Source organism: Poeciliopsis prolifica, unplaced genomic scaffold (genome assembly GCF_027474105.1).
Source record: "Poeciliopsis prolifica strain line A6 unplaced genomic scaffold, Auburn_PproV2 SCAFFOLD021, whole genome shotgun sequence".
NCBI lineage: Eukaryota > Metazoa > Chordata > Actinopteri > Cyprinodontiformes > Poeciliidae > Poeciliopsis > Poeciliopsis prolifica.
In genome coordinates this window covers 1142219-1169966 of record NW_026562396.1, presented here as the reverse complement: position 1 = coordinate 1169966, position 27748 = coordinate 1142219, and the positions used below count along the sequence as shown (strand labels likewise).

The following is a 27748-nucleotide window of genomic DNA, read 5'->3' as shown; positions in this document are numbered from 1 at the left end:
CATAATTTTAAGTTATTTTGTTGTCTATAAACTCAACCGTCTTTTTTTCTTCATGGAAACGCTTTGTTTAACAAGCTGAATGTCATTACATAAATTTCGCACATTACCAGCATTAGGATTAAACCTAATGGCGTGACACAAATAAAAAAAATGTTTGTTTTTTTGTTTTGTTTTTTTTTTTTTCCTGTTATAGTGTTGGTGGAAACAGCTGTTCAAAGTGTTTTGGTGTCTACTCTTGTCTTTCTGCGAGACGAGAAAACGTGTCAGGCACATTTATAACTTGTGTTCTTTTTTATGTCTGTCTTGTTAAAGTTGAAGAGCTAAAAATAAATCTAACTTGACAATTTACAAACAAACTACCTTTTTCTTTGGGCAGAGGTCTCTCAAATGTCCACCTCACTCATATGCACAGAATTGTACATGTGGAGGAAATCAGCTTCGGCACATACCGTATACACAAAGACACACGATGTCAGCAGATATTTTGCAAGTCTTGACTGGGATAGAATTACAAAGGAAATGATGCTTGTGGTTTTAAACAGGGTTTGTCTCCATGTGTGTCTTTGTGTGACTGCCTACTTGCAAACATCATTTTCTTGTGTTTCGCAAATCAGCGAAATGCTCCACTGCTAGAACCATCAATCATAGTAGTCCCAAAATAGTGTGCATTATTGTTCTAGAAACCCAGCTGACCTAGTTTGAGGTGTGCGTCTGTGTTGCTGCAAGGTTTGTTTATTTCTCAGAGCAGACGACCTTCCTGCCACTTTGTTTGCTGTGGTGAGATGTGGGAGTTTAGAGGACGTGAAGTTGATTGCCTACCAGTAACACAGTGGGAGTAACAATGAAGCACAGAAGAGAGGAAGGGGGCCCGGGGTTTGCTGCGACTCTCTTTCATACAACAGCAAATGGGGCGAATGCGTCGCCCACTTTAGCTGAGCTGATCTGGTTGGCTTGCTGACTCCCTTGAAGTGACTGATTTGACTGGAAGGATATAAATAGCGTTCCTTCAATAGGATAAAGCGGAGTGGAGCGAACGCGGTGGGGGAAGGGCGGGATGTGGAAGTGGCGCCAGGGATGACAGTGCTGGTGTCTCAATAGAGGAAAAATAATGCTGCCATGGTCTCATCTGTTCACTCACTCAGTCACAGAGATGATCATTTGACGCAGAGAAGAAAATGTTTTATTGAAAGGAGAATTTAGAGAGCTACTGTATGAGTAATTCATGGCCCTGAGAAGTATGAGTAATTCATGGCCCTGAGAAGCAGAGGTGCATGCAGGAAGGAGGTAGATAGAAATGCACATTTTCTTGTGTTGCACTACCACTCCCCACAAAAGATGCTCCTCAAACCAGAGCAATATTAACTGCTTGGAAATTGCTGACATTAACCGAAGCAGGTCGAATTATTGGTGTTGTTGATGTAGTGGCCCAACTTTTTCAGTGAAAATGGTAGGTGTGTTGTAAATTGGAACAGACTAAAGCCCACAATTACAAAGATTGGCTTGCTGTGGATGTAAGTGGCTGTTTGGGTTTTTGTTTAGACATGCCTGTCATGTTTCTGAAGACATTCCTTGGCTGTCTTGATTTTCCTTTGGATCCCAAAACATGGGGTTACACTACATGTTGCATGGCCTGCCCCGTTGTCATTAGAACATTCAGTTTATTTATTTTTGAATTATTTTTATGTTTAACCCTAACCCTTAAAATTTGTCAAACTGAGTTGGATTTAATTCTGTAGGTTTGTTAAACGACATTTGTTGTACATCAGATATTTCAATTTTAAGCCCTTGTCTTCAGTGTCCAGATTTTCTATAATAAATCTTTGATTACATTTAGTTTTCTATATTTATTCATTGCGTTTACCACTGATTCTTTTTTATTAATAAGTTCTAGTGGGGTGTTTTTGCACTGCCTGCTGAGCAATTCAGGTTTTATAAACTTTGGTAAAACTAAAATAATAAAATTATTCAGTAAACCTGCAAGTTCTTCTCATGAGACTGTTTTTTGCATTTTGTTTAGGGCATTATATTCAAAATGTTCTTGATATATTATCTACTATCAGTTTACTCTGTTTCATCATGGCTAACTTTGCATTTGAGATGGTTTAGCTTTGAAATAAGGGTTTTAATATTTTAACTAGATCTGTTGCCAGTAGCCATTATCGGTAAAAAAAAAAAAAAAGAAAAAATTGAAGGGGCAAAGCTGGATAGGCTAGATATAAAAGCAATAGAGAATAATGTCAGATCTAACAAAAATCAACTTGAGGATATATTATGTTTAACGAATTGACTTATAAAAAGTCAAACTTTAGTTTTAAATCAATCCAAATGATTATCAAGAAATAACTTATTTTCTAATTCTTTTGACTTGAAAGTCCAAGTCACGTCTTAGCTCTCAAATTTACTCCCTGAATTGTACAGAAACTCTGAAGAACTTTTGTGACTTTTCCCAGCATAGTGTTGATGATTACATTGTGTGAACAAGTTAATAGTCATATCACACCCAGGTGCGAACCGCCTTTTACAATTTCTTTCTGTTTCTGTCTTTTTCACAGACTGTCGATGACGATGCAATGGCAGCGTGAATGAAGCTTGGCGTGGGGAGATCTGAACGATGCCCAAAGGTGGGGGTTCTAAAACCCCCCAGCTGGACCACTTCCCACTCAACACCGACATGGTGGAAAAGCAGGGTGGGAAAAAGGTATGGAAAACCCTTTAAAGTGTTATGATTTGGAGCTGTCCCCAGATGTAAGCGAGAATTTTTTATTGGTCAGCAAAAGTCTTAAATAAAATATTTGTTCTTATAAGCCCTGTCTTGAATAACACTTGACTACACAGAAACCTTTGGTGAATATCAGAAAATAACCTAGGAATTACCCTGAATTACATCCAGTGATTATGATTATAGTTCCATTACAGTTTCAACACAATGTCTGCGTTCTTTCCCTATTTTGTCTTCCCGTGCACATTTTTCATCTATTAAGTGCCATGTAGACGGCCACTTCACCAGATTTATTCCACTTGAGTCGGTGTTGGGTCACCAAACGCATGCAGGTTTCAGCGTCTGACCAGAAAAGCGATGGGATGGCTGTTGACTCTCACTGACCAAATTTAAATGAACCTGCAGTCTTTTCATTACGTCCCAGTTTGTCATAATGAAAATTAGTATTTTGTAAGACTATTTCTCTGTTGGGATGGCTGTCATCCCAACTGTCTACTGCTGCTTTTCAAATCTTATGCATTGATGAGTGCAATTTGGTGTTGGATGTGCCAGTCAGGATGTTTTTGAGATGGTATATTTCTCTTAAAAAGTCTGCCTGGGATATTACATAAACAGACAGAAAGCACCGAGACAGCCTAATCCAAAAATAACCACGGCTTGTTGTCCAAGAAAGCAGAAGCTTACCACATGAGAATAAAATGGTGCAATCTTGCAGAATCGGTCACTTTAAAAGATTGTACCAAATATTAATGTCTTTAATCTTTATTCTCTACTCTGCATTGACTGAGTGAGGTTATTTCGGTCGGTGTTACCTTTAACCATGCAAAGTTAATGTTTTAAAACATTTAATTTGCAGGTAATTATTAGAAAGCTCTGTAAAAACATATTATCAGCATTTGCATAATATAGTCAAAATAAAAAAAATAAAGCTTAAAATACAATCTCTATCCGCATGTCCACTTGGTACTATCTGTTTACTCATAATGCAAATGTAGATTTGATCTCATCAGTTAGATGTGTATTTTTTTTCTTCTTCATACAAATTAATCTGTCGGTGGATGATTTAATAAATGCTTTCAAAGTCATATGTAGCGTATTGCGCCTACAATCTTTTATGTTTGTCTGTTGCTCAATTCTCAGCGTTACCACATCCTCATTAGCACAGTTATGTAATGTCTTTTTCATGCTTGAATTTTTTAACATGAGTAACTCATAGAAAACAATGTATTCCAGGCAGATTTCACAGGTACACTTTGAGCTCTACCATATCGGACACCTTCACTGTTTAATGTGAACTGGAATGGGGACGGCGTCCCCATCAATTGAACGTGGGTAGAGCTTTACCGTGCAGATCGACCAAATGTTTTGCACAGCGCGATGACGGCCATGGTTTCCATCAACAGTTAACCTGCCGACACTGACTGGCAAAGAGAGGCATTGCTTATGCAGGCGTAGATTTACAGCCCTCTGCAAAGGATTGCATCAGACTCTGCCACGAAGGGAGGGAAGGGAGGAGAGAGAGGGAAGGAGGGGTAAGGTGCAAGGGGGTGGGAAAAAAAAATGTGAGATTAAAAGAGCAGTCACTGCTAAGAGACCACCAAATAGGATATAATCTGACAAAATGAAGATCAGAAGAAATACCTCTTGTCAAAGCTTTAAAATTAAATTTAACAAAAATATACTTGCACTTAATGCCTGCCCCTTTCCCCCCCACCCGTCTGCTTTAGAGAAGTGTTTACACGTTCTGTTACCATCCTCTCAGCTCGCATGTAGCTTTTGCTCAGTTATCTCCGTCATGCTTTTGCTTATTCTATGTGTGCTGGTGCAGAAGCCTTTGTATAGCTGAGTGTAGACTGAGAGATTAGTTCACTGTAGCAGACAGTGTTTGTCTCTACTGTACCATGACGTCATGGTCTTATGACTGGGGCAGGGCAGGACTGGGGCAGGAGAGTGGGAGGGGCTTGAAGAGTTGACACATAATAGAAAATCCAGCCTTTGGTTAAAGATGAATGAGAAGAGAAGCTAGGACAGGTAATTAAGCTGAGTTGAGTGTGTGCGTGTGTCTTCGTCATGATCCTAAATCTCTTGGACAAAAAATATGTTTACCATATAGCAAAATATCTATAGATATTTATGAGCTTTGTAACTATTTCTCTCATGTCTCCAAAACAGCAAAGGTTCAATTTGGACTTTTTCTAGTCAATGTCTCAAAGTTTATTTTCTATAGTTGATGTCCTTAAATGTGTCTAATAATGTGGGATTAATTAAGCACATTTATTTGATTAAATAGTATATATATATATATATATATATATATATATATATATATATATATATATATATATATATATACACCAGGAATATCATCATTTTTCAGTAATGATATTTCCCAGAAGACTAGCAGATCTGTTACATTTTGTAACATTATCATATTTGTTTTCAAATTGCTCTTACAGGTTCTGTTTTGCACAAACTTGGCAGCAAAGGATGCATTTAAAGTGTCTCTGATGAAAGGTCATTTAAACTTCCTAGGACATAGCCTGGAAAGTGCTAATTGCTTCTGCACATTTGTGCATTTCCTTTTAAAACAAAAACTGGAGATGCTACGCCCCTCTCAAAAAGTTGAGTACGGTGTGTTCTGATGGGTCAGCTTAGGAACTGCAATATTTGTATTAGTAATTAATCAAAAGATACATTGCAGTAGGTGCAGTAATTCTATGGCTCTCACGTTGAACTATTTGATATCAGCAAGAGGTGTAAATGTGACTCCATTGCTAAATATTGTGATGGCAATATAGATTACAATTAGACCACATTGGCTTGACTCTTAACTTTCATCATTACAATTTTCCCACTTTTTTCTGCACTTTACCATCTCACTAAATTTGCTCTGGCTATGTATGCAATTTGAAACCATCCAACTGGGCAAAATACACTGACACACCATATGTCAATGACTCTCACGTGAAATATGATATTCCAAAAATAATCAAAAATTTGATCCAAATCGTCATTCATGATTGTGATGTTTCAAACAGTAAAATTGCACTGATGGCAATTGGAAAATAAAATTAAAAAAATAAAATTGTTTTGACCAAATTACCAGAAAAGAACTGACATTGCATCGTAGTTTTGTAACCTGTCAGCAACAGTTCTGAGGTTTAAAAAGTATTCCAAGAAAGATGAAGATTCCTTATAAAGCAATCATGCTTTCTTAGCAGATTTTAAATTAAGATTGTGCAATAATTGACGTATACCACAGAAAGCAGTCTTAACACCTTTGAGAAGGAAAAAAAAATATCCTCAACCAGTTGCCACTGTTTGTCTCTTTGGTAACTCTGAAACCAGACAAAGCAGAAGCTGTTCTGCAGGCTTACGAATGTACTTTCACATATCTACATGGAGTTGTAGAATCGTCTCAGTGAGTGTTGTGCTGCATGTGTTGTCTTCCTCTTTATTCAGAGAAACTGATTCAACATTGTGGCGAGCTTTGTGTCATCAGCAGCAGATCAAACCCCAACTTTGTCCTGCTTTTTGCACATAATGACTTGCTGAAAAGTGCGGTTTAATTTGGTTTATTTGCGCTTGTTTAGTACATCCCCTTTCACTTCACCAGGAAACAACCTGGTGACACGATTTGTTTTAAATACACGCTTTAAAACATTTCATAATTGTCAAGTTTTAATCTCCTGTTGTACTTTGCATTGTGCCATATATGCCATGATGCAGGAAAGGATGGTTAACCACAAATCTTCTGATCCTTCTGTTTTTTGATCCAAACTAATAAAACACAGCAACACAGGTTGGAAGCACATGAAGGTATCTACATCTGTTGATGGCTGATAAGTTTGGTGCCATGATTGTTTCCAGCAGCCTTAGGCCACAGAACCGAGCAGGCGTCAGCTTGGCCTCTTTTCCCCATGTTTTTTTTTCTTCTCTTTTCTTTTTTGTGACTGTGGGGAGGTAATCTAGGAAAGAACTTCATGGAAAAATGGTTTGAAAACCCCAGAGAGGTTGGAAAAGTTGGGGCAAAAAGAGGCACTGAAAATTAAGTAGACTCCAGGAACCACAGATTGCTGTGGTCTATTTTAAGTTTTACTCTTAACAGATATTCAGGAGCTGAAATTGCCTTCCCTTTGCTCCATCTGTGCATATGTTCTCTGCGCTGTTTAAAGTAGTCTTAGTAATTGATTTTGTCTCTTTTGCAGGATAAAGTTTTGACAAATAAAACTCCCAAATTGGATCGCAGTGATGGGGTCAAAGAGATGAAAGAAAAGGCCCCTAAAAGGAAGCTACCCTTCACTGCCGGAGCAAATGGAGACCAGAAAGATTCTGACTCAGGTAGGAGAAAGTTGCACTGTGTCTGAGCATCTGATCTGCATTTTCATGTTGACTTTCAAGTGCAAATCAGAGAGGCAGGGACTTGCATTGCATCACTTCCTTCAAGCTTGATGGGAAGTTGTTTTGCTTTCACAAACTGGGTTGGGCTTTTAGGAGGTAAAGTTCTTGTAGATTTAAGGTAGCTGTCTGTCTGGGAGAGCTGAGCAGTTTTACCTGCTTCTTGAAAGGAGGGGAAAAAAAACACTGTGACCATGATCCAGCTAACTTTGAAACTGTAACATTTAGAGACCTGCCCTGGTCTGGTTCCCTGATTATTTTTGATTAGGGAACAACGCATTACAACTCATTCTTGTTTGACTTTGGGTCTAAATGGCCCAGGATTTAGTTTGTTGATTCTACAGCTAAACAGAGGCTTAGATTACAGTTTTCGTATTCAACACTGGCTGAGTTGCTACATTGCTTTATGCTGAGTGACCACTCTGAGCTCTGTGCTGCAGATAGGGAAAAAAGCAAAGTGCTGCAACACAAGACTGTTATGGCTTAGGGTTGTGTTTGATAAGACTGAAAATGTATTTTTAGTGCATATGTGGTTTTGCATTTGGGTACTGTGTGCTTCACAGGACTTATAGAACCCTAGAATATTTTATTGTGTGTGTTTTATTGAATGTGTGTCTTTTGATTGCTACTCTTATACTTGAGCAGTCATTTTGTGCATGCCTTTTTAAAATTTTGATACTGATGTGGGAAGAATGTTTTTAGTTAGTTTTTTTTTTATCTTTCAACAGATGTTGCATGTAATTATTGTTTCTGGTTTAATATTATTTGCCAATCAGTTTTACCCAGAAAGAAGTCAACATTGTTCCACCTCCCTACATAATGGTTCAAACATCACATGTATTGCTATTGTCATTTGTTGGCCTTATGAATATCAGTTGGATAAATGTTGCATATGAGCTTTTTTTTTCCCATTCGTGTTGTCAGTATGATGACATAAAGTGAGCTTTTGAGAATATATTTTGGATGCAAAGTAAATATTTATTCATTTATGGCTTGTGGCTTGGTCTTTCATGTTCTGACTCAACTATGTCAGTGTTTCACGTCTCTGACTAATTTTTCCTTCATCCACACTTTCCAATTCCTGTGTTGGTTGTTGTCGGAGCAGAGTAATATTTGTTAAATATTGTTTGAAAGAAGCACGGTAGCATGGTTAGAGCAGTTCCTGCAACATGAATAACAGCTGTACAAAAGACACAGTGGATACATGTGTGGAAATCAGCTGAGCTGAAACAAAAATCTGACCTGCCTACCATTTTTATCCTTCAGTCAAGTTCAGCACTTTTGCTTTTGCATTTCAAGTTCCATTTGAGCCACCGATGTGTAGCACTCAGGAAGTATGAGGAGCTTTCTCTAACCTGAGTCTCAGCAGATGGAAGAAGCATTGTTTTAAATCAAGCCTATTGGCTGCAGACTGCTGGATGCAAGAACAGCCAAAGGCAAACACCCAGAACTAGTGTTTAGCAAAGGTTGTGCTGTCGTTTAGCAAATGATTGACTAATGGCACCTAAATTTCACTTAATAGTTTGGCTTTATTTGCTGAGTTGGCTTTTATGTATTGTTGGGGAAATGCCCAAAGCAACTCTTATTGCGCATTCTCATGTCCGAGCTGTTGAGTTATTGGCCTCAGCACTTTGAGCCCACAATCTTGATCTTGATCTGAAAGCTCACACAACTATGTGATCTATCACTTTGTCATTTCTAAATGACAAAATGATCTGCAGCGCAGGGGTTAGTGGTTGAGTGTTGATCACACAATGGTGACCTATAAGGGGTCTATTCGACAGAAACCATACGTTTTGGTTTCCTGACTAATGATGATCTCACTCTTTAGTCGGAGATGCAAGTGCAGTCTCAGTTTCAACATGACACATTTCCATTAAGGGAGAGACACAGAATGAGAATGTGACACAATTCAGAAGTTAAAAAGCAGCACGTGTTGGAACTTCAGGACATAAAAGTTGCATGAAACTGATTAGTATTTTACCAGAGGAAGACAGTGGAGTAAAGCAAGACGATATTAGGAAAATATGTATATGTGATAATGTTGGTGAAAGCTATGATGACACGAGTTGCAATAAATAAACAGTGTTGAGGTCTTTCCGCTTAGAGTGCATTGCAAAAACAGACTTCAGATGATGAGTTCCCCATCCAACTAAAAAATAGAGAGAATCGTGCTGTGGTTGTCTGACCAATGATGTTGGCCTTTTGCTTTTGTTCCTTATCATATTTCACACTTCTTCTTTATTGTGGTTTAATTTGTTTTTGCTTTTTGTGTTTCCAGTTTTTTGCCAATCAGCAGTAGAAGTGTGCATATAATCATTGTCTTTCCACTGCCTTCTTCTGAACTATATAAAGTTGATTTCAGAGCAGTAAAGAACACATTTTGACTTTTATTTATTTTTGCACAATTAATGTATAAGATAGTAGGGATGTGAGAGGGGAAAAACGTGAGAAAATGGGTTGAAAAATTGCCGTTCATCAGAGTTTAGGATCTCTAACCAATCCATGACCACGTCCTGAGGATTACTAAACAGTAGCATTCCTCCCGCTTGAGATCATCTCGTTTCCTCTTCTTCTTTCCTGTTAAAGCACAGTAGCACACCAGAGTTCAGGCTACAGGGAGGGAGGTAACTATGAAGGTTTATTTAAAAAAAAAACAACTGTTTATACATGAAAGTAATGGTTCCATATCCGAAAAGCCCCCAAAAATACCAATGAAGCAGCTAATTATTCTTGCTTCATCTCATCCTCTTTTGGGTTGTAAATCTTATCTTGTAGAGATAATAAGATTTTTATTACGCCACTATTTTATTTATTTATTTATTTTTTTAACTTAAATGCTAAACAGAAAATTGTGAAAAGCCGTGTCTGTGACGCTCTGAAGTTGTCAGATTAAGTTACTTTTCTTCAAATTCCTGTGGAAAGTGCATGTCAAGCAAAAAGGCTGTGTTACATAATTTGTTAGTGGGACTTTGAAGCAATGGTAAAAATACTAGTCGACATCCAGTCTGTTGGGTTGACCCAACATAAGTCTCAGTCCACAAGGGGTCAAGTTAGCGACACAAGAACAAGAACCACAGGTGTAAACATTATACGGTCAATTTAGGGTCACCTGCAACCTTAGAATACAGTGAGATGGCAGATCACACCACTTTATTTAATATATGCTTTTCTTTCACTTGTTCTCCTTGATATGAAGTTCATCATAGTTATTATTGATCCTTATCCACTATAGGCAAAACGTACACACTTTTTTTTTCATTCTCTAAACATCTGACTATTATTCTCCCAACATTTAATTAATTATTTTAGATTTTATTAAAGTAGGTTGAAGCCTTCAGCGAATGCAGCTGACAGACAGCGACGCTGCAACATTTCAAGACTTTAGCGCTTGTTTGAAAACAGCTTTGTTGTTTTCTTTAAGCCATTCTTAAGCTGTTAATAGCCAGTCCCCCTGCTGTCCTGTTAGGGCAGGGATAAAGTGGTGTTAATGTATTTTAAGGGTTGGACTAGAAAACAGAATTGTTAGGTATCTATATCAAGGTTGTTATCAAAGTAACATTCCTGTGAATGTCAGGACATAGACCTTCCCAGCAGAACCTCTTAAGAATTTGATGTTGATGTTCTTCACTTTCTCATCAGTGGTTATAATGTTATAACTAACCTGCGTTCAGAAGGCTTGACCTGTGCTTCTTTCTAATTTGATTTGGTACAAATCATTAACTTGGTTTGGTTGCTAAGGTTTATTAACTAAGACTCACTGTGTTGTGTTTAAAATATGTTCTCACTGCTGCCATATCTTCTTCAGTTTACCTACATTTATGACAGTATTGACGGCGTGCTGTGATTGGATCTTGCAGAGATCTGCAGTCAGCACATCATTTAGCACTGGGAGGCTGAAGAGATCTGAATTATTTCACATAAAATAGTCTAAGTGTGCTGCCCAGGTTTGTGCTGGTTGGTATTAGTATTAGTTAGCCATATTAGTTGTTGAGCATATTGCATGTTCCTTTGTTCAAACTGTACACAGTGAATCGTGACTCTCTTGCCCTGTCCTGACCATTGAATAAACACACTGTTATATCCTGCTAGTTCTCCCATAACTTCCTGTTTGTGCCACCTTTACAACTCCCCAAACAATGTTTCACTCTTAACGTACTGCAGTCGAACATACCTGGTCTGGCTGGTTAGAGTGGTTCGTCTTGTTGTGGCGTCTGCTAGCTTACTGAAGCAGAAAGTGTTTTTATTTTGCTGTTACCTCACACCGTAGTATTATCTGGCTGCCATTTGAAAACCTACCTCTATTAAAACGTGGCATTTACGTTTGATGTGTTTTTCTCCCTCTGGCTCACGTAGTCGGTCTTTTTATGGGCTGGCAGCCCCTAGCTCACTTTCTTTTCTAATCTATTCTTTTCTTCTCTTATCTTGTTAGTCAAGTTTCAAGGAGGGAAGAGAGTAAGGTTTCACCCTTGTCTTAAAGCTGAAGAATATCATTTTACTGAGACACATGAAAGCACTGTCCCCTAAATAGACATCAACGGAAAGACAAGAAGTTGAAGCATTCAGTGGGTGTGTTTGTGGGTGTGTGTGTGTGTGTGTGTGTGCTTAGACAAATTTTTGCAGCGGAAATTCAAGTGTGGCGTTATTGACTTAAGTTAATCAAGCAATTGTTCCATACACACATTATGGGTGGGAAATAAAATCTATCCAGATGCTGACGATTCTGACTCAATTAACTAACACCAAGACCTTCTTGTTGATGTATGGCATGGCAATTTTGAAGAAGGTTAAAATAGAACAAAGCACAAAATGTTCACCTAAACTCACATTCAACTGCATCCTGCAGCCACACCATTTCATCTTGGTAATCTAAAATATGTTAAAATATGTCAAACATGAGGAACCATTTTACACAGTTCCACTCAGCGGCAGAGCCACTGCAGCTGATCCTACCTGCAGTAAAGAAGACCATCCAGATAGCCATGTCAGAGCCCCCCAAACTCAGAGAAATTAATGCTTATTACAAAGCTCGTGACATCTCTAACTGTGAAGTACTTTCCACCATAGAGAATCATTTTTATTCTGGGCTTTGCTGTATATATCAAACATAACTGAAAATAAATTTGACTTTTGATCATTGCTATATCTAACACCTTGAAATTGGCCCCTGTCTCTTTAAGAACCCTCTATCCTTTCTGACACTCCTCCTTCAGCACGTCTTCACACAATGCTTCTCCAAACCATCCGTTGATGGCATTCACAAGCGTTCTTAGGAACGGCTTCGTTCCTAACAGTTCTTCAGAACGTTCATAAGAACCATATAGTTCTTATCCTCAGCAGAAATGCAATTCCACCAGTTGTTTGCTAATTGCTGCTGCCGCTATTCTAGTGGAGCAGAAAGGAAGGGCTGCTCTGTGGCATGGAAACTCAGTTGGGAACTACGGCCAAGCTTTGGGTAAATGGGTCGCGCTTTGTATGAGCAAGTGTTTAGACATCCCAGAAATTCAATGATTCCTCAAATATGCATGAAAGAATCAAAGTAACACTCCAAGTCTGCTTTTGATGAGGGAATAACATCACAACGTGATATAAAGCTCAGTCAGTTTTGCAAAATATCTCCCGATAATCCCCTTTAATGTATGTTTTTCCTGAGTTATTAATGAAAATGTTTCCCTGGAGATTTGGCTGTACATTTATGGTTGGACTGCTTGTGTGCAGGTGGGCATGTTACATCAACAATTTAATAATTGTTGAACAGATGCTTTACAGCCTCCTGCATTGTAGCCAAATTATGAAGTGACTAAAGATTTCTACCTCTAACATATGTACGTAAATAGTGTGGTTCATTTTGGCCCACAAACTAGAGCTGGACTCTATTCAGCTATAGGTTGAATAGAGAAGTGATAGCTCTCTATCCAGAGCTATAGGCTCTGAATAGCATCATACATCTACAGCCAGTATGATGCTGTACATTGTCCAGCATTGTTGCTCTCTATGGACATTACGGTAAGACTGCCTTCATGCTTCCCCATCTTGTAAACATAGCGTGGAAAAACTAGCCTAGCAGTTTCACTGCTCTGCTGCAGGAAAAGAAAAACATGTTTGGACTGCTTCTGTGGTTCCCGCTGTCTTTACAGAAGGAATGCCTGTAAATGGCGACTACTTTGGAGAACGTGAGAGTGTATCAAAGACTGCTGGAGGACACATTAGCTGTAAGTGTTCACAGATGTTAGTGAAAGTTTATCTCCTCTGTACATGTGACTGGAAAAATAGTTTCCTGGAAGGCCTTTTGACACCGGAAGCACGAGCTTCATTCCTTCTTGGCCTTGTACTTTAGTGTTTGTTGCCTCGAGCTTTGCATCCAGTCCTGGACTAAATGAAGTAGCAATTGCTATTGTGCCTCTGTTCATACACATCCCGAAATGCTGTTTAAGTTTCAGCCTTTGTGTTGAAGGCTGAGAGAATTTCCTGTTGGCACAGGGAGTTTTTGCCCCTCCGTGATGAAGTACTACACTCATGCGTAACCATACTCTCTGTGGGTCATCGGATGGTATGTTGCCACTGAAAATAATTACTGGGTGTGTCTCCATGAGGCAGCTGCTTTTGTCCAGTAGCACCGTGTCTCCTGTAATCCTGGCAGGCAGTGGTGACCTTGGCAGGGCCATGTTGAGTTGAAATGCACACCAGTTATTTCATAATAACTACAGTTTTGGCAAGTCACACCCTTTTTCCTCTTTTCACAATTCTGGCTGATTGGCTTGGAGACAGACAGACATAAACACTGCCTGCTGGCCCTTCCTTTCCACAGGGGCTGCTGGTTAATGACACCAGTCACTTACTTCTACCCACAAACCCCTTGCACTGTAAGTCGCACATGCAAAAAATGAGAAATGATGGGGTTTGGTGTGTTGCAAAGAAAATCCGAGTGAACAAGAGAAAACGGTGTGCTTTTTCTCTTTTTTTTTTGGAAACACTAAACCATACTACTATACTGTTGCTTATTCTAAGCCACTCTAAGCCATTACCATCTGTTAGCTTATTTTCTCTTCTAGTACATTTGTATACTGTGTTTCATTGAAACTTGAATTCAGATAAAACTGTTATACTTTTATGTTTTGTTGCGATCACAGCCTGGAAGAGTTAGATTAAAATAGCAGAACTGAAATGTTTTTAATGCTGCAATGGGGTTATTTTTTGTTTGTTGTTGTTGTTTCTTTAAAAAAAACAAAGAAACATTTATATCTCCTGTGATTGCATGTAAAACTTTAAAAAGAAATCTTCCATCATTACATTTGCCAAATAGAAATAATTGTATTGTCCAACAGATTTTCATGTCCAACAATGAGGAGAAAAGGTTGTCTTGCGCGTACAGTAACTAAAATACCACTCGAGAGTTATCATCACTACATTAGTATTGTGATGGCGTTGCTCAAAGCAGATGCTGCAGTTTCTCTTCTGTGTTTTGTAACAACAGAAATATTTTCTCAGCTGGAGTTTCTCCAAGGCAGCTTCAATATGCTCTTCTGACATACGGCTAAGTAGGTTAAGAAATGAGCTATTGTTTTCTTTCAAATGATCCTCACATCTTTATTACTCAATTTTCTCCCCTGCTGACAGTGCTTCGCCGTTGAGTATTGTGCTGTATTTCTTGGCTAACATTGTCATGTCTTCTCTTTTTGGATATGACTTGTTGATCAAATGAAGCATAGCATTAAGTTAACCACTCATTGAGGCATTCACTTGCATTCAATTTATTTTGGGATGACATTTGAGAGGTAAATATCGGCATGAATGACTAAAGGTTGCATTTAATCGTGTGTTGACAAAATCCGCAAGAAGTGATTTTCTTCACAAACTCTGCTTTGTTTAGAGGTTGTAAAATATAATGAGTGGTGTTTCATCTGAGCTCTGGGCAGCTTTCCTGGGGCTGTGTCAGAAATCTGAACAGGACACACGACAGAGACAGACTGGGAGCTGCAGCAGTCTCTCTGTCACTAATTTTATGTTAGTCATAAAATTTCTAAATAGTTAGGGGCTCCACTGATGAGTTTGATGCATACTTACACTCGTAATAATGTTGGAGAAAGTGAGTTGCATGTGAAAGTGATATTAATTTATTAGCATTGCAGTCAAAATGACTTTTAGATCAGCAGATCTGTCCTTTAGTGGTGTGCAGTTCACATATGTGCCATGTTGAACGTGTTTTAATGATCTGGCAAAGAAATCATAGTCAAAAAAAAAAACTCCTGCATCATAGTCATCAAATAAAAAGCAGTCATTCACAGTTGGAAAAGTGCTGCTGCTTGAAAACCCCTGAAGTGGTTCAGGATTGTCACATTTAAAAATATTTTTCTCTTTGCCCTTTTTGCCCATGTTAAAAAAAGACTGTAGAAAAATATCTAAATGCCTTTTATTAGTAGTTTTTTTCTCAGAATATAAATTCTCACTGATGGCAAATGTATTTTTGATAAACTCTTGTACATGTGTCTTCACGTACATAAACCCAGTCCAATAAAATGTCTTCATTTTCTTATCTCCTTTTGCTTACTTCACAGAGAAACCAGGTCCAGAGAGGAAGCGCATTAAAAAGGAGCCCACTAACACCAGGAAGAGCTTGCCGTTCGGAATGGGGATGCCTGGGATCCGGGCCGGGTACCCTGTGTCTGAGCGGCAGCAGGTGGCCTTGCTCATGCAAATGACAGCTGCGAAGACCGTCAACAGTCCAGGTGCGTGCTTATCATTTAGGCCACGTCTTCTGTGGACCGGTGGCGGAAAAGAAAACGACGATTGGATGGAGCTTTATATGTAGACACTGTGTGTGTGTGGGAGAGGAGTATGCGTAGGCGGGGTTAAAGTGAGCCAGATGGGGGATGAGTCACAGGTTTTGTTTTTGTTTATTTTGGAAATCTTAAGCATTTTGTCTGCTGATTTTTGCCTCCTCTTTAGCCTGCCTCTGTATTCAACCAGTTTTAGATATTCAAACATAAACAACAACACTTATAAACGCAGTAACAATGTAAGCACATGCTGTCAGTGATAAATGGTATTTTGAGAAGTACGATGTAGCATTAGCAAACATATTGTTTTCAAAATCCAGTTTGTACAAAAAATAAAATTAGCTTTAGCTACTGCAATATTCTGGGACTGATGATGCAATCTTATTATTTGGGCCGAATGGAGGCAGACAGAGAAGACACATGAAGAATGTGTGTGCTTGTTCATTAATGTCCTTTGAGCTTTGAGATTATTCATTGAAATTAATTATGTTTACTCAGTTTTTTGGTAGACTGATTCATTTGTCTGGAAATATATTAGGTGCCCATATTTGGATTATTGTTGCAACCTTGTGCTTGTTTTTTCTGCTGTTGACATTTTAGATGGAATGAAATTAGTGAGGCTCAGTGCAAAGACACTTTTATTTATATGTTAATTCCTTTCTTGTGTGCCCAGAGGCATTGACTTAGATTAAGTGATTGTATTTCAAATGTTGTTTTGGACAAAAGCTGTACAAAGTCAATAATGTAAATGCAATATAGGCTTGAGTTTCATCTCGCAAATGAAAAAAAGTCTCAAGGAAAGTAGTTTCATTTTATGAACTGTGATTTTTATGGCGTGTGATTGCCCCCTTGTGGCTGTTAACTTTTCAAACGCCTATTACTTGACGGCATTTGCAGAAAACAACATAAACGGTCCCTGCACATTTTTATAAACTGTTAAAAGAATTGTGAGACTATTCTTGGATTAAACTGAATCATTTGTCTTCTGTGGGCAGACACAACACCAAAGCATCAGTCACAGACCTGTCTGGGCCAGAAGGGAACGCCAAACTCCGCATCTAAAACCAAAGACAAAGTAAATAAAAGAAATGAGCGAGGAGAGACTCGACTGCACCGAGCAGCTATCCGTGGAGAGGTGCGCCGCATCAAGGAGCTCATCAGTGAAGGAGCTGATGTGAATGTAAAAGACTTTGCAGGTGAGTGGTTTCTCCTTTTTTCTACCATGCACCTTACAACTGCATCTTTTCTCTTGTATACAGTTAGACTTTTGACACAGTGATTGTTTATATCTTTAGGCTGGACAGCGTTGCATGAAGCATGCAACAGGGGATATTACGATGTGGCCAAACAGCTGCTGGCAGCCGGAGCTGAAGTCAACACAAAGGGTCTGGATGATGACACTCCTCTGCATGATGCATCCAACAATGGACATTTCAAGGTAAAGGAAAGATAACAGTCAGTTTTTTGGATTCAGTCATAATTATGAGATAAGCAGCGAAGAGAAAATGTCATAACAAATTCAAAGCAGTAAGACATATATAGTGGCAATATGAAAATAGTTGTGGAAAATAGAAATTCAGTTGCAACAGATATGATCAACATGTTGACTGAAGCCAGAGATAACATAAAGTCTTCAGGCAGTGACATTAGGATTTTTAGTATAAAATTCAACTTTAGCTCCAATAGGTTTGCTTTACATGATGATCACACTTTACATGTGATTAAGGCTTTGGAATACTAGTGCCTTGCCTCTTCAGTTGATGGAAACTGTTGGCTCAAAAGACATTGCGGCAGAGACAAGGCAACACGAAAGTCGAATATTATTAGAGAGAGAAGAACATCTGCATAGCTAAAATAAGGAAAGATTGAAGATGGAGATTTTAAACCAGACTGACATTATCTCTTTTTGTTTGGGGATTTCTGGGCCAGTTATATAGATACCCATATCTAATAGATATTGTTTCTACAAGTATACAAAAGGTTGTGGAAACTATGGAAATATGTCAATTTATTACATGCAACATTCTAACTAAGTTAAACTTATGGGCAATCATACTTAGTAAAATCTGAAATGAGAAAACAGAAATTAAATGTTCACCATAAAATCCATGCTTTGCAATTATTAACATTATTTGTATTGAATAGTGAATAAACGCGTAAACAGTTTACTTGAATTTTCCTTCTTTTTCTGCTGTGGACTTTTATTTGATTCGAGGACCTCAGTCCGGAAGTCTGAAAACAGCGGGAACAGACTTCAGTTCTTCAGAAATCGTCAGTTAAAAGTTTTCTTTTCTTTCAGGTTGTGAAACTACTTTTACGCTACGGAGCAGATCCACGTCAAAGCAACAGGAGAGGTGAAACACCACTGAAGGTTGCCAGCTCTCCAACTATGCTGAATCTGTTACTAGGGAAAGGTACTTACACCTCAAGTGAAGAGAGTTCATCAGGTTGGTGTATTTTTTTAAATCTTTTAAACATCCTAATTATTTTTAATTAAATGAGATGTCACTGTATTTGGTGGATGTGTGCTGATTCTGGTTGTTTTGTCTGACAGAATCTTCAGAGGAGGAAGACGCGCCCTCGTTTGCCCCTTCGAGCTCTGTAGATGGCAATAACACAGACTCAGAGTTTGAGAAGGGCCTGAAGCTAAAAGGGAAAGCTGCAGATCCACCCAAATCTGCTGTCACACCTGTCAAAGATGAATACGAATTCGACGAGGATGATGAGGAGGAGCGCGTCCCTCCTGTAGACGATAAACACCTCTTGAAAAAAGACTTCCGAAAAGACTCTGTTAGCAAGACCAACAGCTTCATCTCTATACCCAAGATGGAGGTTAAAACCTATTCCAAAAGCAACACACTCACACCAAAGAAAGCTGTCAGGCGGATCATCTCCGACAGTAACAGTTCGGACGAGGATGACAGGACGTTGTGTTTCATACCAGCGCCCACGCCGCGGCAACAAGTCCAGCAAACAAACACCAAGACGAGAGACTCTGGCAGCATGAGCTCGAAACAACAAAAAGACAAAAACAAAGTAAAAAAGAAGCGAAAGAAGGAGAGCAAAAATAATGTCAGTAAAGAAGTCAGATTTGGGAAAGTTAACGACAAATTCTGCACGTCTGACTCTGATTGTGGAGATTTGGAAAGCGAAGATGACAAGGGCTCAAACAGCATCAAGGACTCATCTTCAATGAACGTTAAAGAATCTCCTTCCTTTAATGCCTCCTCTTCCTCACATGGAAACTTAAACTCTCAGAAACAGGCGCCCTCGTTAGCGGAGCAGCATCCAAAGCAGTGGAGGACAGATGGCTGGAAGACGGTGTCGTCGCCTACGTGGTCCGACGTCAGTTCTCTTTCAGATCCAGTCAGTGAGTCCGAGTACTCTGATTCGAGTGTGGAGTCGGTAAAGCAGGTCAAGAGGAAAGCACAGGAGAACAAGAAAAAGAACAACATTGTGCACAGTAACATTGTTGACAAGAAAAACTCTGATCTCTATAAAAACTCTACTGCAGACAGTGCTGCCTCCAAAACTGATATGGATGGAAAAGTGATTAAGAAACATAAAGTGAAGCACAAACACAAAAACAAGGAAAAAGACAATGCTCCGAGTGTTGTGCTCAATCAGGACATGAATGAGAAATTCGTCAAGAGCTACTCTTTTGACTTTGATGATTCGAGACAGAAATCCCTAATTGTTGAGTCCGAATCAGCCACTGAGGGCAAGATTAAATTATCTAAACACGACAAAGACCATTCGAAAAAGGATGACAGGTTTTCGAAAGCAAAGTCTGAAGATAAAGATTGGTCATCTGGAAAAGATCTTCACAGAACGGCAAAGGAGGAGAAAAGCAAAAAGGCAAAAGATATTTCAAAGGATAAGGCAAACAAAGAGGAAAGGGAGAAGCCTGCAAAGTCTGACAAGGAGAGAATTTTCAAAGAAAAGGAGAAACCCAAGGAGGATAAACAGAAGCCCCACAAAGAGGAGAAAAAGAAAAAGTCCAAGGAAAAATCCTCCTCAAAGACAGACAGGAAGAGTGAACAGAAAGAGGAGAAGCATCTCAAGGTGGACAAAGAGAAAAACACCAAAGAAGAGAGGGAAAAATGTAAAAAAGATAAAACACTGAAAGAAGAGTCTGATCATGAAGGCTATGACATTAATAACCGCTTCCTCAACCTAGAGGACACAAAGCTCAGTGCATCAGATGACCATCATGATAGGTGGGGCTCTGAGATGTCTTCTGGTTCCTCCCTGTATGGAGATGACAGCTGGGATGTTCCCATTAAAGAAGTCAAGGAATATAAATCCAACAACACAGTCAAGCTAATTGTGGAGACTGTTAAAGAAGAAACAAGGAGAAAAGAAAACAAAGTAAAGGACAAGAAGTCAGAGCACAACGACAAAAGATCGGAGAAAGAAGCAACATCAAAGAAAAAGGAAAAAGACTCATCAGAAAAGACAAATGAGAAGAAAAAAGACTGGCTAGAAAAGCAAAAACTGAACTCTAGCCACTCGCTCGAAAAAGACAAGAAGAGGAAGGAGTCCACAGACACAGTGAAAGACAAAAAAGACAAGGACTCACTGGAGAGCAGTCGTGATCGTAAAGACTCGTATGATGGTGTCAAAGAAAGAAAAGATCAGAAAATTAAGCAGGAATCTATTGGAGACGAATACAGCAATGACACCTTCTTTAAAGACATGGATGCTGTCAGAGACAGAAACCATTCTGGAAAGGAGAAAGAAAAGAAAGGAGAAGCAACAGAGAAACGGGAAAAGACAAAAACCGACAAGCACAAAGACAAAACGAAAGACAAAGGCGCTGACCACGAGAAGGAGAAGAGTGAAAGAAGCTCCACTGAGAAAACTGTCAAGGAAAAAGATGAAGACCGGGGCACCAAAGACAAGAAGGAGGGATCCAAAGACAAACACAAAGACTCTCATAGCAAAGAGAAAGATCGAAAGTTGTCCTCAGAACAGACCAAGGACAAGAAAGAGAAATCCTCTCAAGATAAACATACTGACAGGGAGAAGGATTTTTCAGAAGTCAAGAAAGAAGAGAGAAAACCTGAGAAGATCAGAGAAAGATCATGGTACAAGATTGCTGATATTTTTACAGATGAAAGTGACGATGACGAGGATAGCTACAGCAGCACGGTCATTGTTGGGTCGGGTTCCATCAGAAAAGACTTGACACCCGATCAGGACGATATGGATCACTTCTACTCTGAAAAGCTGAGAAAATCTTCTGCGGACACAAAACACAACACAGAAAAGGCAAAAGACAAAGACCATAAAGAGAAGAAAAAAGATAAGGCTTCATTTGATTTGGGGAAAGAGAGAAAAGGCTCCCTGGAAAAACACAACAAAGACAAAAAGGATTCAGTCGATGGAAAATATAAGGAAAGGAAAGATAGAATGTCAGTGGACTCCAACCAGGAAAAGAAAAACAAGCAAAAGCTGTTGGACAAAAGGGACACAAATGAGGAAAAGACAAAAAGCAAATATAAAGACAAACAAGACCATTCAAAGGAGAGAAAACCCTCTAAGGGCAGTGGTGAGAGTGAAAAGTCCATGTTGGAAAAACTAGAGGAGGAGGCAATGAATGACTACAAAGATGATTCCAATGACAAGAACAGCGACATCTCCTCAGATAGTTTCACTGATCGAGGCCATGAGCCAGTGCTCACCAGTTACTATGACTCGCTGAACCTGACTGATATCTCTGAGGACAGGAGAGATTCTCTGTCCATATCCACACCACAGGATCGGTTCAGAGACAAAGAGAGACTCCGGCATTCCTCATCTTCCTCGTCTAAGAAGAGCCATGACAAAGAGAAAGAAAAGGTCAAGAAAGACAAAGGAGATAAACGTGACAAAACTGGGGAGAACCGAGAGTCCTATAGCCGCAGAGAGAGTCTACCCTTTGAGAAGGAGCCCATGCCTCTGGAGGCTGACCCTTACACATTCCCGTTCGGAGGCAAAGGAGATGGCGACGACGACTTTGATAAAACTTTGGAATTTGAAAAAGAGATGTCTAAAAAGGACAAAGAGAAATCAACTAGTATGATTGGTGACAGAATGAAGGACAAAAAGAAAAAGGAGAAACATAAAGATAAAGTTAAGGAGGACAAAACGAAGTATATGGATGGCTTTGGGTCATTTAAGCACTCCAGAGAGGATGTGAAGTCTGGTTTGAAAGATAGCCCTCAGCTCACAGTTCTGAAAGAAAGATCAAAGGAGCAAAGTCCCAAATTTGATCTCAAAAAGGACAGAAATCGGGACATATTGGAGAAGGACAACAGAATGGACCACAGTAAATCTAAATCTAAGGATGAAAATGAAAAGCTCCCACAGTCCAAAGAGCCAGTACGTAAAGACATTCGTCCACGTGAAAAGCTGTTAGTGGATGATGATTTTCAAATGACAAGTTTTGGTCAGATGCTGAGTCTTAGAGATCAGGAGGTAAGAGCTTGCATCAAGAAGCAAAAGGAGAAAATGAAACAGATGGAGAGGTTGAGGCCCAAAACAGGGGACGCAAAACTCAAAGACAAAGCCAAGTCCACAGAGGAAGTAAAGAAAAATCGCAATGAATTATCTACAAAGAAATCAAACAGCCTGGAATCAGGTCTAAAAGAGAAAAAGCTAAAGGATGTGGGCCTCCCTGCTCAGATGATGTCTCCAGGGAGGAAGTTCCAGCCTACTGACACTCAGAGCTCAAAGGATTGGATGACTGGACACCAAATGAAGGAGAACCTCCCTGCTTCCCCCAGACCGGATCAAACGAGGCCAACCGGGGTCCCTACACCAACATCTGTAATTTCCTGCCCCAGCTTTGAGGAAGTGATGCAGACTCCACGCACCCCGTCTTGCAGTCCGGAGGATTACCCTGACATCATGCTGGATGGACTGGACTGCCAGAATTCATCAGCCATGTTAAATTCAATGAACGCCTGCTCTCCAACCTTTTTTGAAAGGTAACGTATCAAAGCATCCAGTTGATCTATGGTTGTGGTTGTGTGTGGAATATCTTCTAATTCTGTCTTTCTGTTGTCTACCCAGCAGGTACTCTAACTCCCAGAGTTTCCAGGAGGGAACTTGTCCTACTCCAGCAAAGAACCTCCAGCTACCACTTGTCAGCCGCTCGGCGTCATCTAATGTCCGCAGACCTCTGGAAAACGACTTCAAATCTGAGTCCGACAAGTTTCTCCGGCAGCAAAACGATCCTGCAGCTGAATACGATCAAATCTCTTCTTCCCAACCTCTTGAGGACAAGCCAATAACTGTGAATAGACTGGAATGTTTGCCGTCATCCTATTTCTCTCCAATGAGCATGCTCTCTCCTCGGCGGGAGTCGGGCCATCCGACATCAGACGGGGTGTCGTCAACTCTTGCTCTCACAGAGGGCCATGAACACCTTCCTGAAAGCGTCTACAATAGTTTCTTGCCCAAACCGTCCACACCTGTCCACCGACCAGATCCCCAGGAGCCATGCTTTGACATCGCGGCACCACCAACGCCCGCTCCTGCTGCTTTACCTCCTTTGGATATCGATGATAACTCAGAACCTCACCACAGTGAACCGAATCTGGTCCACTCAGATCTTCCCTGCGTTATGGAAGAACATCGGGCACAGGAAGTGGAAGATGAAGAAGAAGATGACGAAGAAGAGGAAGAAACTGATATGATTGATAGGCATGACATAATCCACTCTGTGATGGAAGAGCAAGAACCAACAAGAGATCCATGTTCTTTCTCCCCTCAAGTTGAGGACCATCTGAGGAAGAGCTGGCCTGCAGAGTCTCCAGACCGACAGGAAGCTGACGTCCAACAGTTGTCCCCAGTGCAGTCTGCGCTGAACGATGGAGAAAGCTGCTTTGATCATAGTATGGGTTGGAATGCCGACATGGACCTCAAATCTAACCACGGGGAGATTGAAGCTGCCGTCTCGAAAATAACTAGCCCTTATTCCCACTCTGAGAATGATCTGCAGCCCTTGTCTGGACACACCTATGACACCTGGAATAGGTGGCATAGAGAGGACACAGAGGATTTGGAAGAGCAGAAGGAGGCTGTTGCTGAAATCCCCTCCCCAGAGAGGCCTGACACAGTTCTGGATGAGGAACCCAACTATTTAAATACCTCATCGTCCTCCAACAGGCTGGAGTCTTTCTTCCAGGACTGCAACAAGCCGATTATTGAAAATGGACACCAGTTAGTTACAGAGCCCACATGTGTGGACCCAGACAGCAGACAAAGCACACACAGCTTCAGTGCTGCCCCTGAAGATCACATCCCTCCACCAGTGGTCCCGGAACCGGTGGTGCGATGGACCGATTCATTCACACCTGATCCAGATGAGCTGGATGATCTAGGTCCATTTTCTTTACCTGTCCTACCACTACCAGACAAGTCAGAGGAAACCGAGGAACGAGATCATGAACTGGCTGATCATAACAAGACCGTGTCGGCTCACATCAGACACAATATCCCAGACAGAGATGATCCAGACATAATGGAGGTAAGTCTACCACCTCTGTCAAAGACCCCTTGCCCCTCTGGAGACCTTGTTTTAGAGGAATCTGCTCAGCAAGACTTTGTGGTGCCGTCTCCACCCACCAACTTCCAGCATGAGCTGGATCCAGAGCCTCAAAGTGTGCCTACCAATGGCGTGCTGTCTCTTAACCAGCCACATGCTGGGGTTTCAGAAAGACAGCTGCCATATGGCATTCATGAGGAGTCCAATTCTGTTATGTTGTATTCACCTGCAGATTCAAATGCCAGTCAGCATCATCATGTACAAATCCACTCCCTCCCGGAGTCACTGCAACTACCGCTGGAGTCGGAGTCTTCTGCAAAGCCAGAAGAAAGGAATAGGGATGTGTGTGATACTGTAGCAGACTCTATGTTGTGCAGTCCTCACCTCTCAGTGGCAGTAACTCTCCCCAGCACAGTGGAACTTTCAGACACTCAGGAACTCTCATCTAAGCTATCGCCTGTCCCCCCCACACCTGTACCCATCCCTGTCGATACCACCAAGAAGATGGAGGAAATCCCTCAAAGAGTTACCCGATATCGCGCCAAGAACAATGCCACCGCTGCCCCTGCTGCATCCACCGTAACAAACTCCTCAGCTGCTGCCACTGCTGTGAACACCAGTTTAGCGGTGAGCAGCAACCCAATCCCAACGAGAACGCCAACACCCAACTCTGTGTCTTCCTCACCTGCTCAGAAGAAAGAAAAAGATTCTGGGATCAGTGCTTCTACTGATGCATCTCATTCAACCACTACAGTGTCTGTCCCAACTTCAACATTAGTGGTTTCCACTAAAACCACAAAAGGTCGGCCGGTTGCCATGGATGAAGAGGACTCCCAGACCCAGCATCCACGGAAAAGAAAATTCCCTCGTTCTTCCGGGCAGCAAGTCCAGGTTCAGCTCGTGAACACAGCAATGCAGCAGACAAGAGAGATGATCCAGCAGACCCTAGCCGTTGTCGTCAATGCCATCAAACTAGATGAGATCGAGCCCTACCATAGTGACCGGTCCAACCCTTACTTTGAGTACCTGCAGATAAGGAAGAAGATTGAGGAGAAGAGGAAGATTCTGTGCTACATCACCCCTCAGGCCCCACAATGTTACGCTGAGTATGTGACCTACACCGGCTCCTACCTGCTGGATGGGAAACCCCTCAGCAAGCTTCACATCCCTGTGGTAAGTAATGCTGCCTTGAGCAGGGACAACATGTTGAGCATTCAAAAATAGATTTAATCTGGGACCAGCTGCTGGAAATACACTGCAAACATGCAAAATATTGATCTAGTTTATAGTGAAAATATCTTTGTACACTTGAAATAAGACAAAACTAACTTGCATGTAATTTTTCAGCAAGATATAGGGGCTTAAAGTCAATACTTCTTTACTATTGCTATGTATTTGTTCAACTGGCAGATTTATTTTTTACAAATAATGGACATCAAAAGTAATTTTTGTTGATGTTTTGTCCCTTCCATACAATACCGACTGGAACTAGGGGATCCTTCTTATAAGTAATAAAATTTCCTAGTGAAACTAATGTGTTTTTTTTTGTATTAAGAATTTGTTGACTTAAAACCAGTATCTTGCTCAAAAGTTACTTGAAAGTTAATTTTGTCTTCATATGTACAATAATATTTTCACTGGGAACTAGACCAAACTGAACGTAAAATTGTGTTTTTGCTGTGATATTCCCAGAAATCTGTATTTTGTGCAGGTGTACAATTGGATACCAGGTATATGTTGAGTTCGAGAAAAATCCTTCTTTTTACAGCTTCATGACATTATCAGTCTGAAGAGTTCAAAATATAACTTTGAGACATTTTCCTGCTTCTCTAAGATAATTCACCTATTATTTAAGAAATTGTTTCAGGGTCTATCTGAAAAACTCAGTAGATTTGTAGACTAGAAATAAAATGGCTCTTGAAACTAAGAAAAATTAAGAAATCCAGTAAGCATCTATTTAAGCACGATTGTCCTATTGCAAATAACTCTGTATCTCCATCCTTAATTTTTCAAAGTTTAGACCCACAGCAAATACATGACTTATGGATCAGCGTGAATTACATGCTTTGTCTATTGAAGGCGTTTATTTCAGGATGAAAATGTGGTGTTTCACAACAAAGATATTTAAAGTTTGTTCTGCTTTGCTCATCAGATTGCCCCGCCCCCATCACTGTCAGAACCTTTGAGGGAGCTCTTCAGACAGCAGGAGGCAGTAAGAGGAAAGCTCAGGTTGCAGCACAGCATAGAGCGGGTAAGAAATGCATCATCTGGACATTACAAGCCTCCTCTATTCTCCTGAAATATCTTTTCTCCTAAATTCAGCCTTTTCTCACACATTCAGCCTCACACTTATTCAGAGAATGCCATTAGCACTCCTTTGAAAGATCAGAGGCCCTTTTTTTTATCAGAATGCGTGCGAAATCTGCACAGTCTCTGCTCTTAGGTTGAGCCAGAGTGAATTATAGGGCTGAATCTTTTTCATCTCTGTCTCTAATTAAGTCGCAGCCATTTATGTGAAATATGCTTTGTAGTTCAAGACTGTTATCTACCAATCTGAAGAACACACTGTCATCCCGGCGTTCTACTTAATTTCTTTTTCTCTCTGTTGTGTTTTCTGTTTGCAGGAGAAACTGATAGTTTCGTGTGAACAGGAGGTTTTAAGGGTCCACTGCAGAGCAGCAAGGACAATAGCCAATCAGGCTGTGCCATTCAGTGCCTGTACAATGCTGTTGGACTCTGAAGTGTACAACATGCCATCTGAAAGTCAGGTAGGTGATATGTAGCAGCACACTTCAGCCTGAAGTCAGCAGTCACCTACTACTTAACCCAATGCTGAGTTCAATCTGTAACATGTCGTCATTTTTTAGGGTGATGAAAACAAATCTGTTCGAGATCGCTTCAATGCACGTCAGTTTATTTCCTGGATCCAGGATGTCGACGATAAATACGACCGAATGAAGGTAATTTTTACATCCCATGGTGATCAGATACAGGTGGTTCTCAATAAATCAGAATGACATTCATACATATTTCACTGCAACAAGTGAAACTCAGATATTCTTTTATGCATACACTGATGTTTCTGTTAGTTTTAATCGTTAACTTAGATCTAATGAAAGCCAGAAAATAAAAGTGTTCGATATTAGATATGTATTTCCTACAGAAATGTTACAAGTTTTGACCTATACAATTATGAAGGACAATGCTCACTTTAACAGTTGTCCAACACACTAATACTGACACAGTTTGCAAATTAAGTTTAGTGGAGGGAAACATTTAGTAAACAGGTTAACCAGGAACATTGATATACTGTATAGT

General features: G+C 40.2%; 1 protein-coding gene across 2 annotated transcripts in view; it reads left to right on the top strand.

Moving 5' to 3' along the window:
- Nucleotides 1-27748, top strand: part of ankrd11 (ankyrin repeat domain 11) — a 115800-nt gene that overhangs the window by 83819 nt on the left and 4233 nt on the right. Inside the window, exons 3-13 of one of the 2 annotated variants that reach the window (XM_055045198.1) lie at nt 2553-2698; nt 6928-7060; nt 15673-15843; nt 16890-17090; nt 17190-17332; nt 18194-18341; nt 18449-22868; nt 22957-25603; nt 26583-26681; nt 27055-27198; nt 27298-27390. In XM_055045198.1, coding sequence (XP_054901173.1) covers nt 2612-2698; nt 6928-7060; nt 15673-15843; nt 16890-17090; nt 17190-17332; nt 18194-18341; nt 18449-22868; nt 22957-25603; nt 26583-26681; nt 27055-27198; nt 27298-27390 — 8286 coding nt within the window. In that variant the 5' untranslated portion in view covers nt 2553-2611. Of the gene's footprint in view, nt 1-2552; nt 2699-6927; nt 7061-15672; nt 15844-16889; nt 17091-17189; nt 17333-18193; nt 18342-18448; nt 22869-22953; nt 25604-26582; nt 26682-27054; nt 27199-27297; nt 27391-27748 lie in introns of both variants that reach the window. The other variant, XM_055045197.1, reaches the window with a different exon arrangement.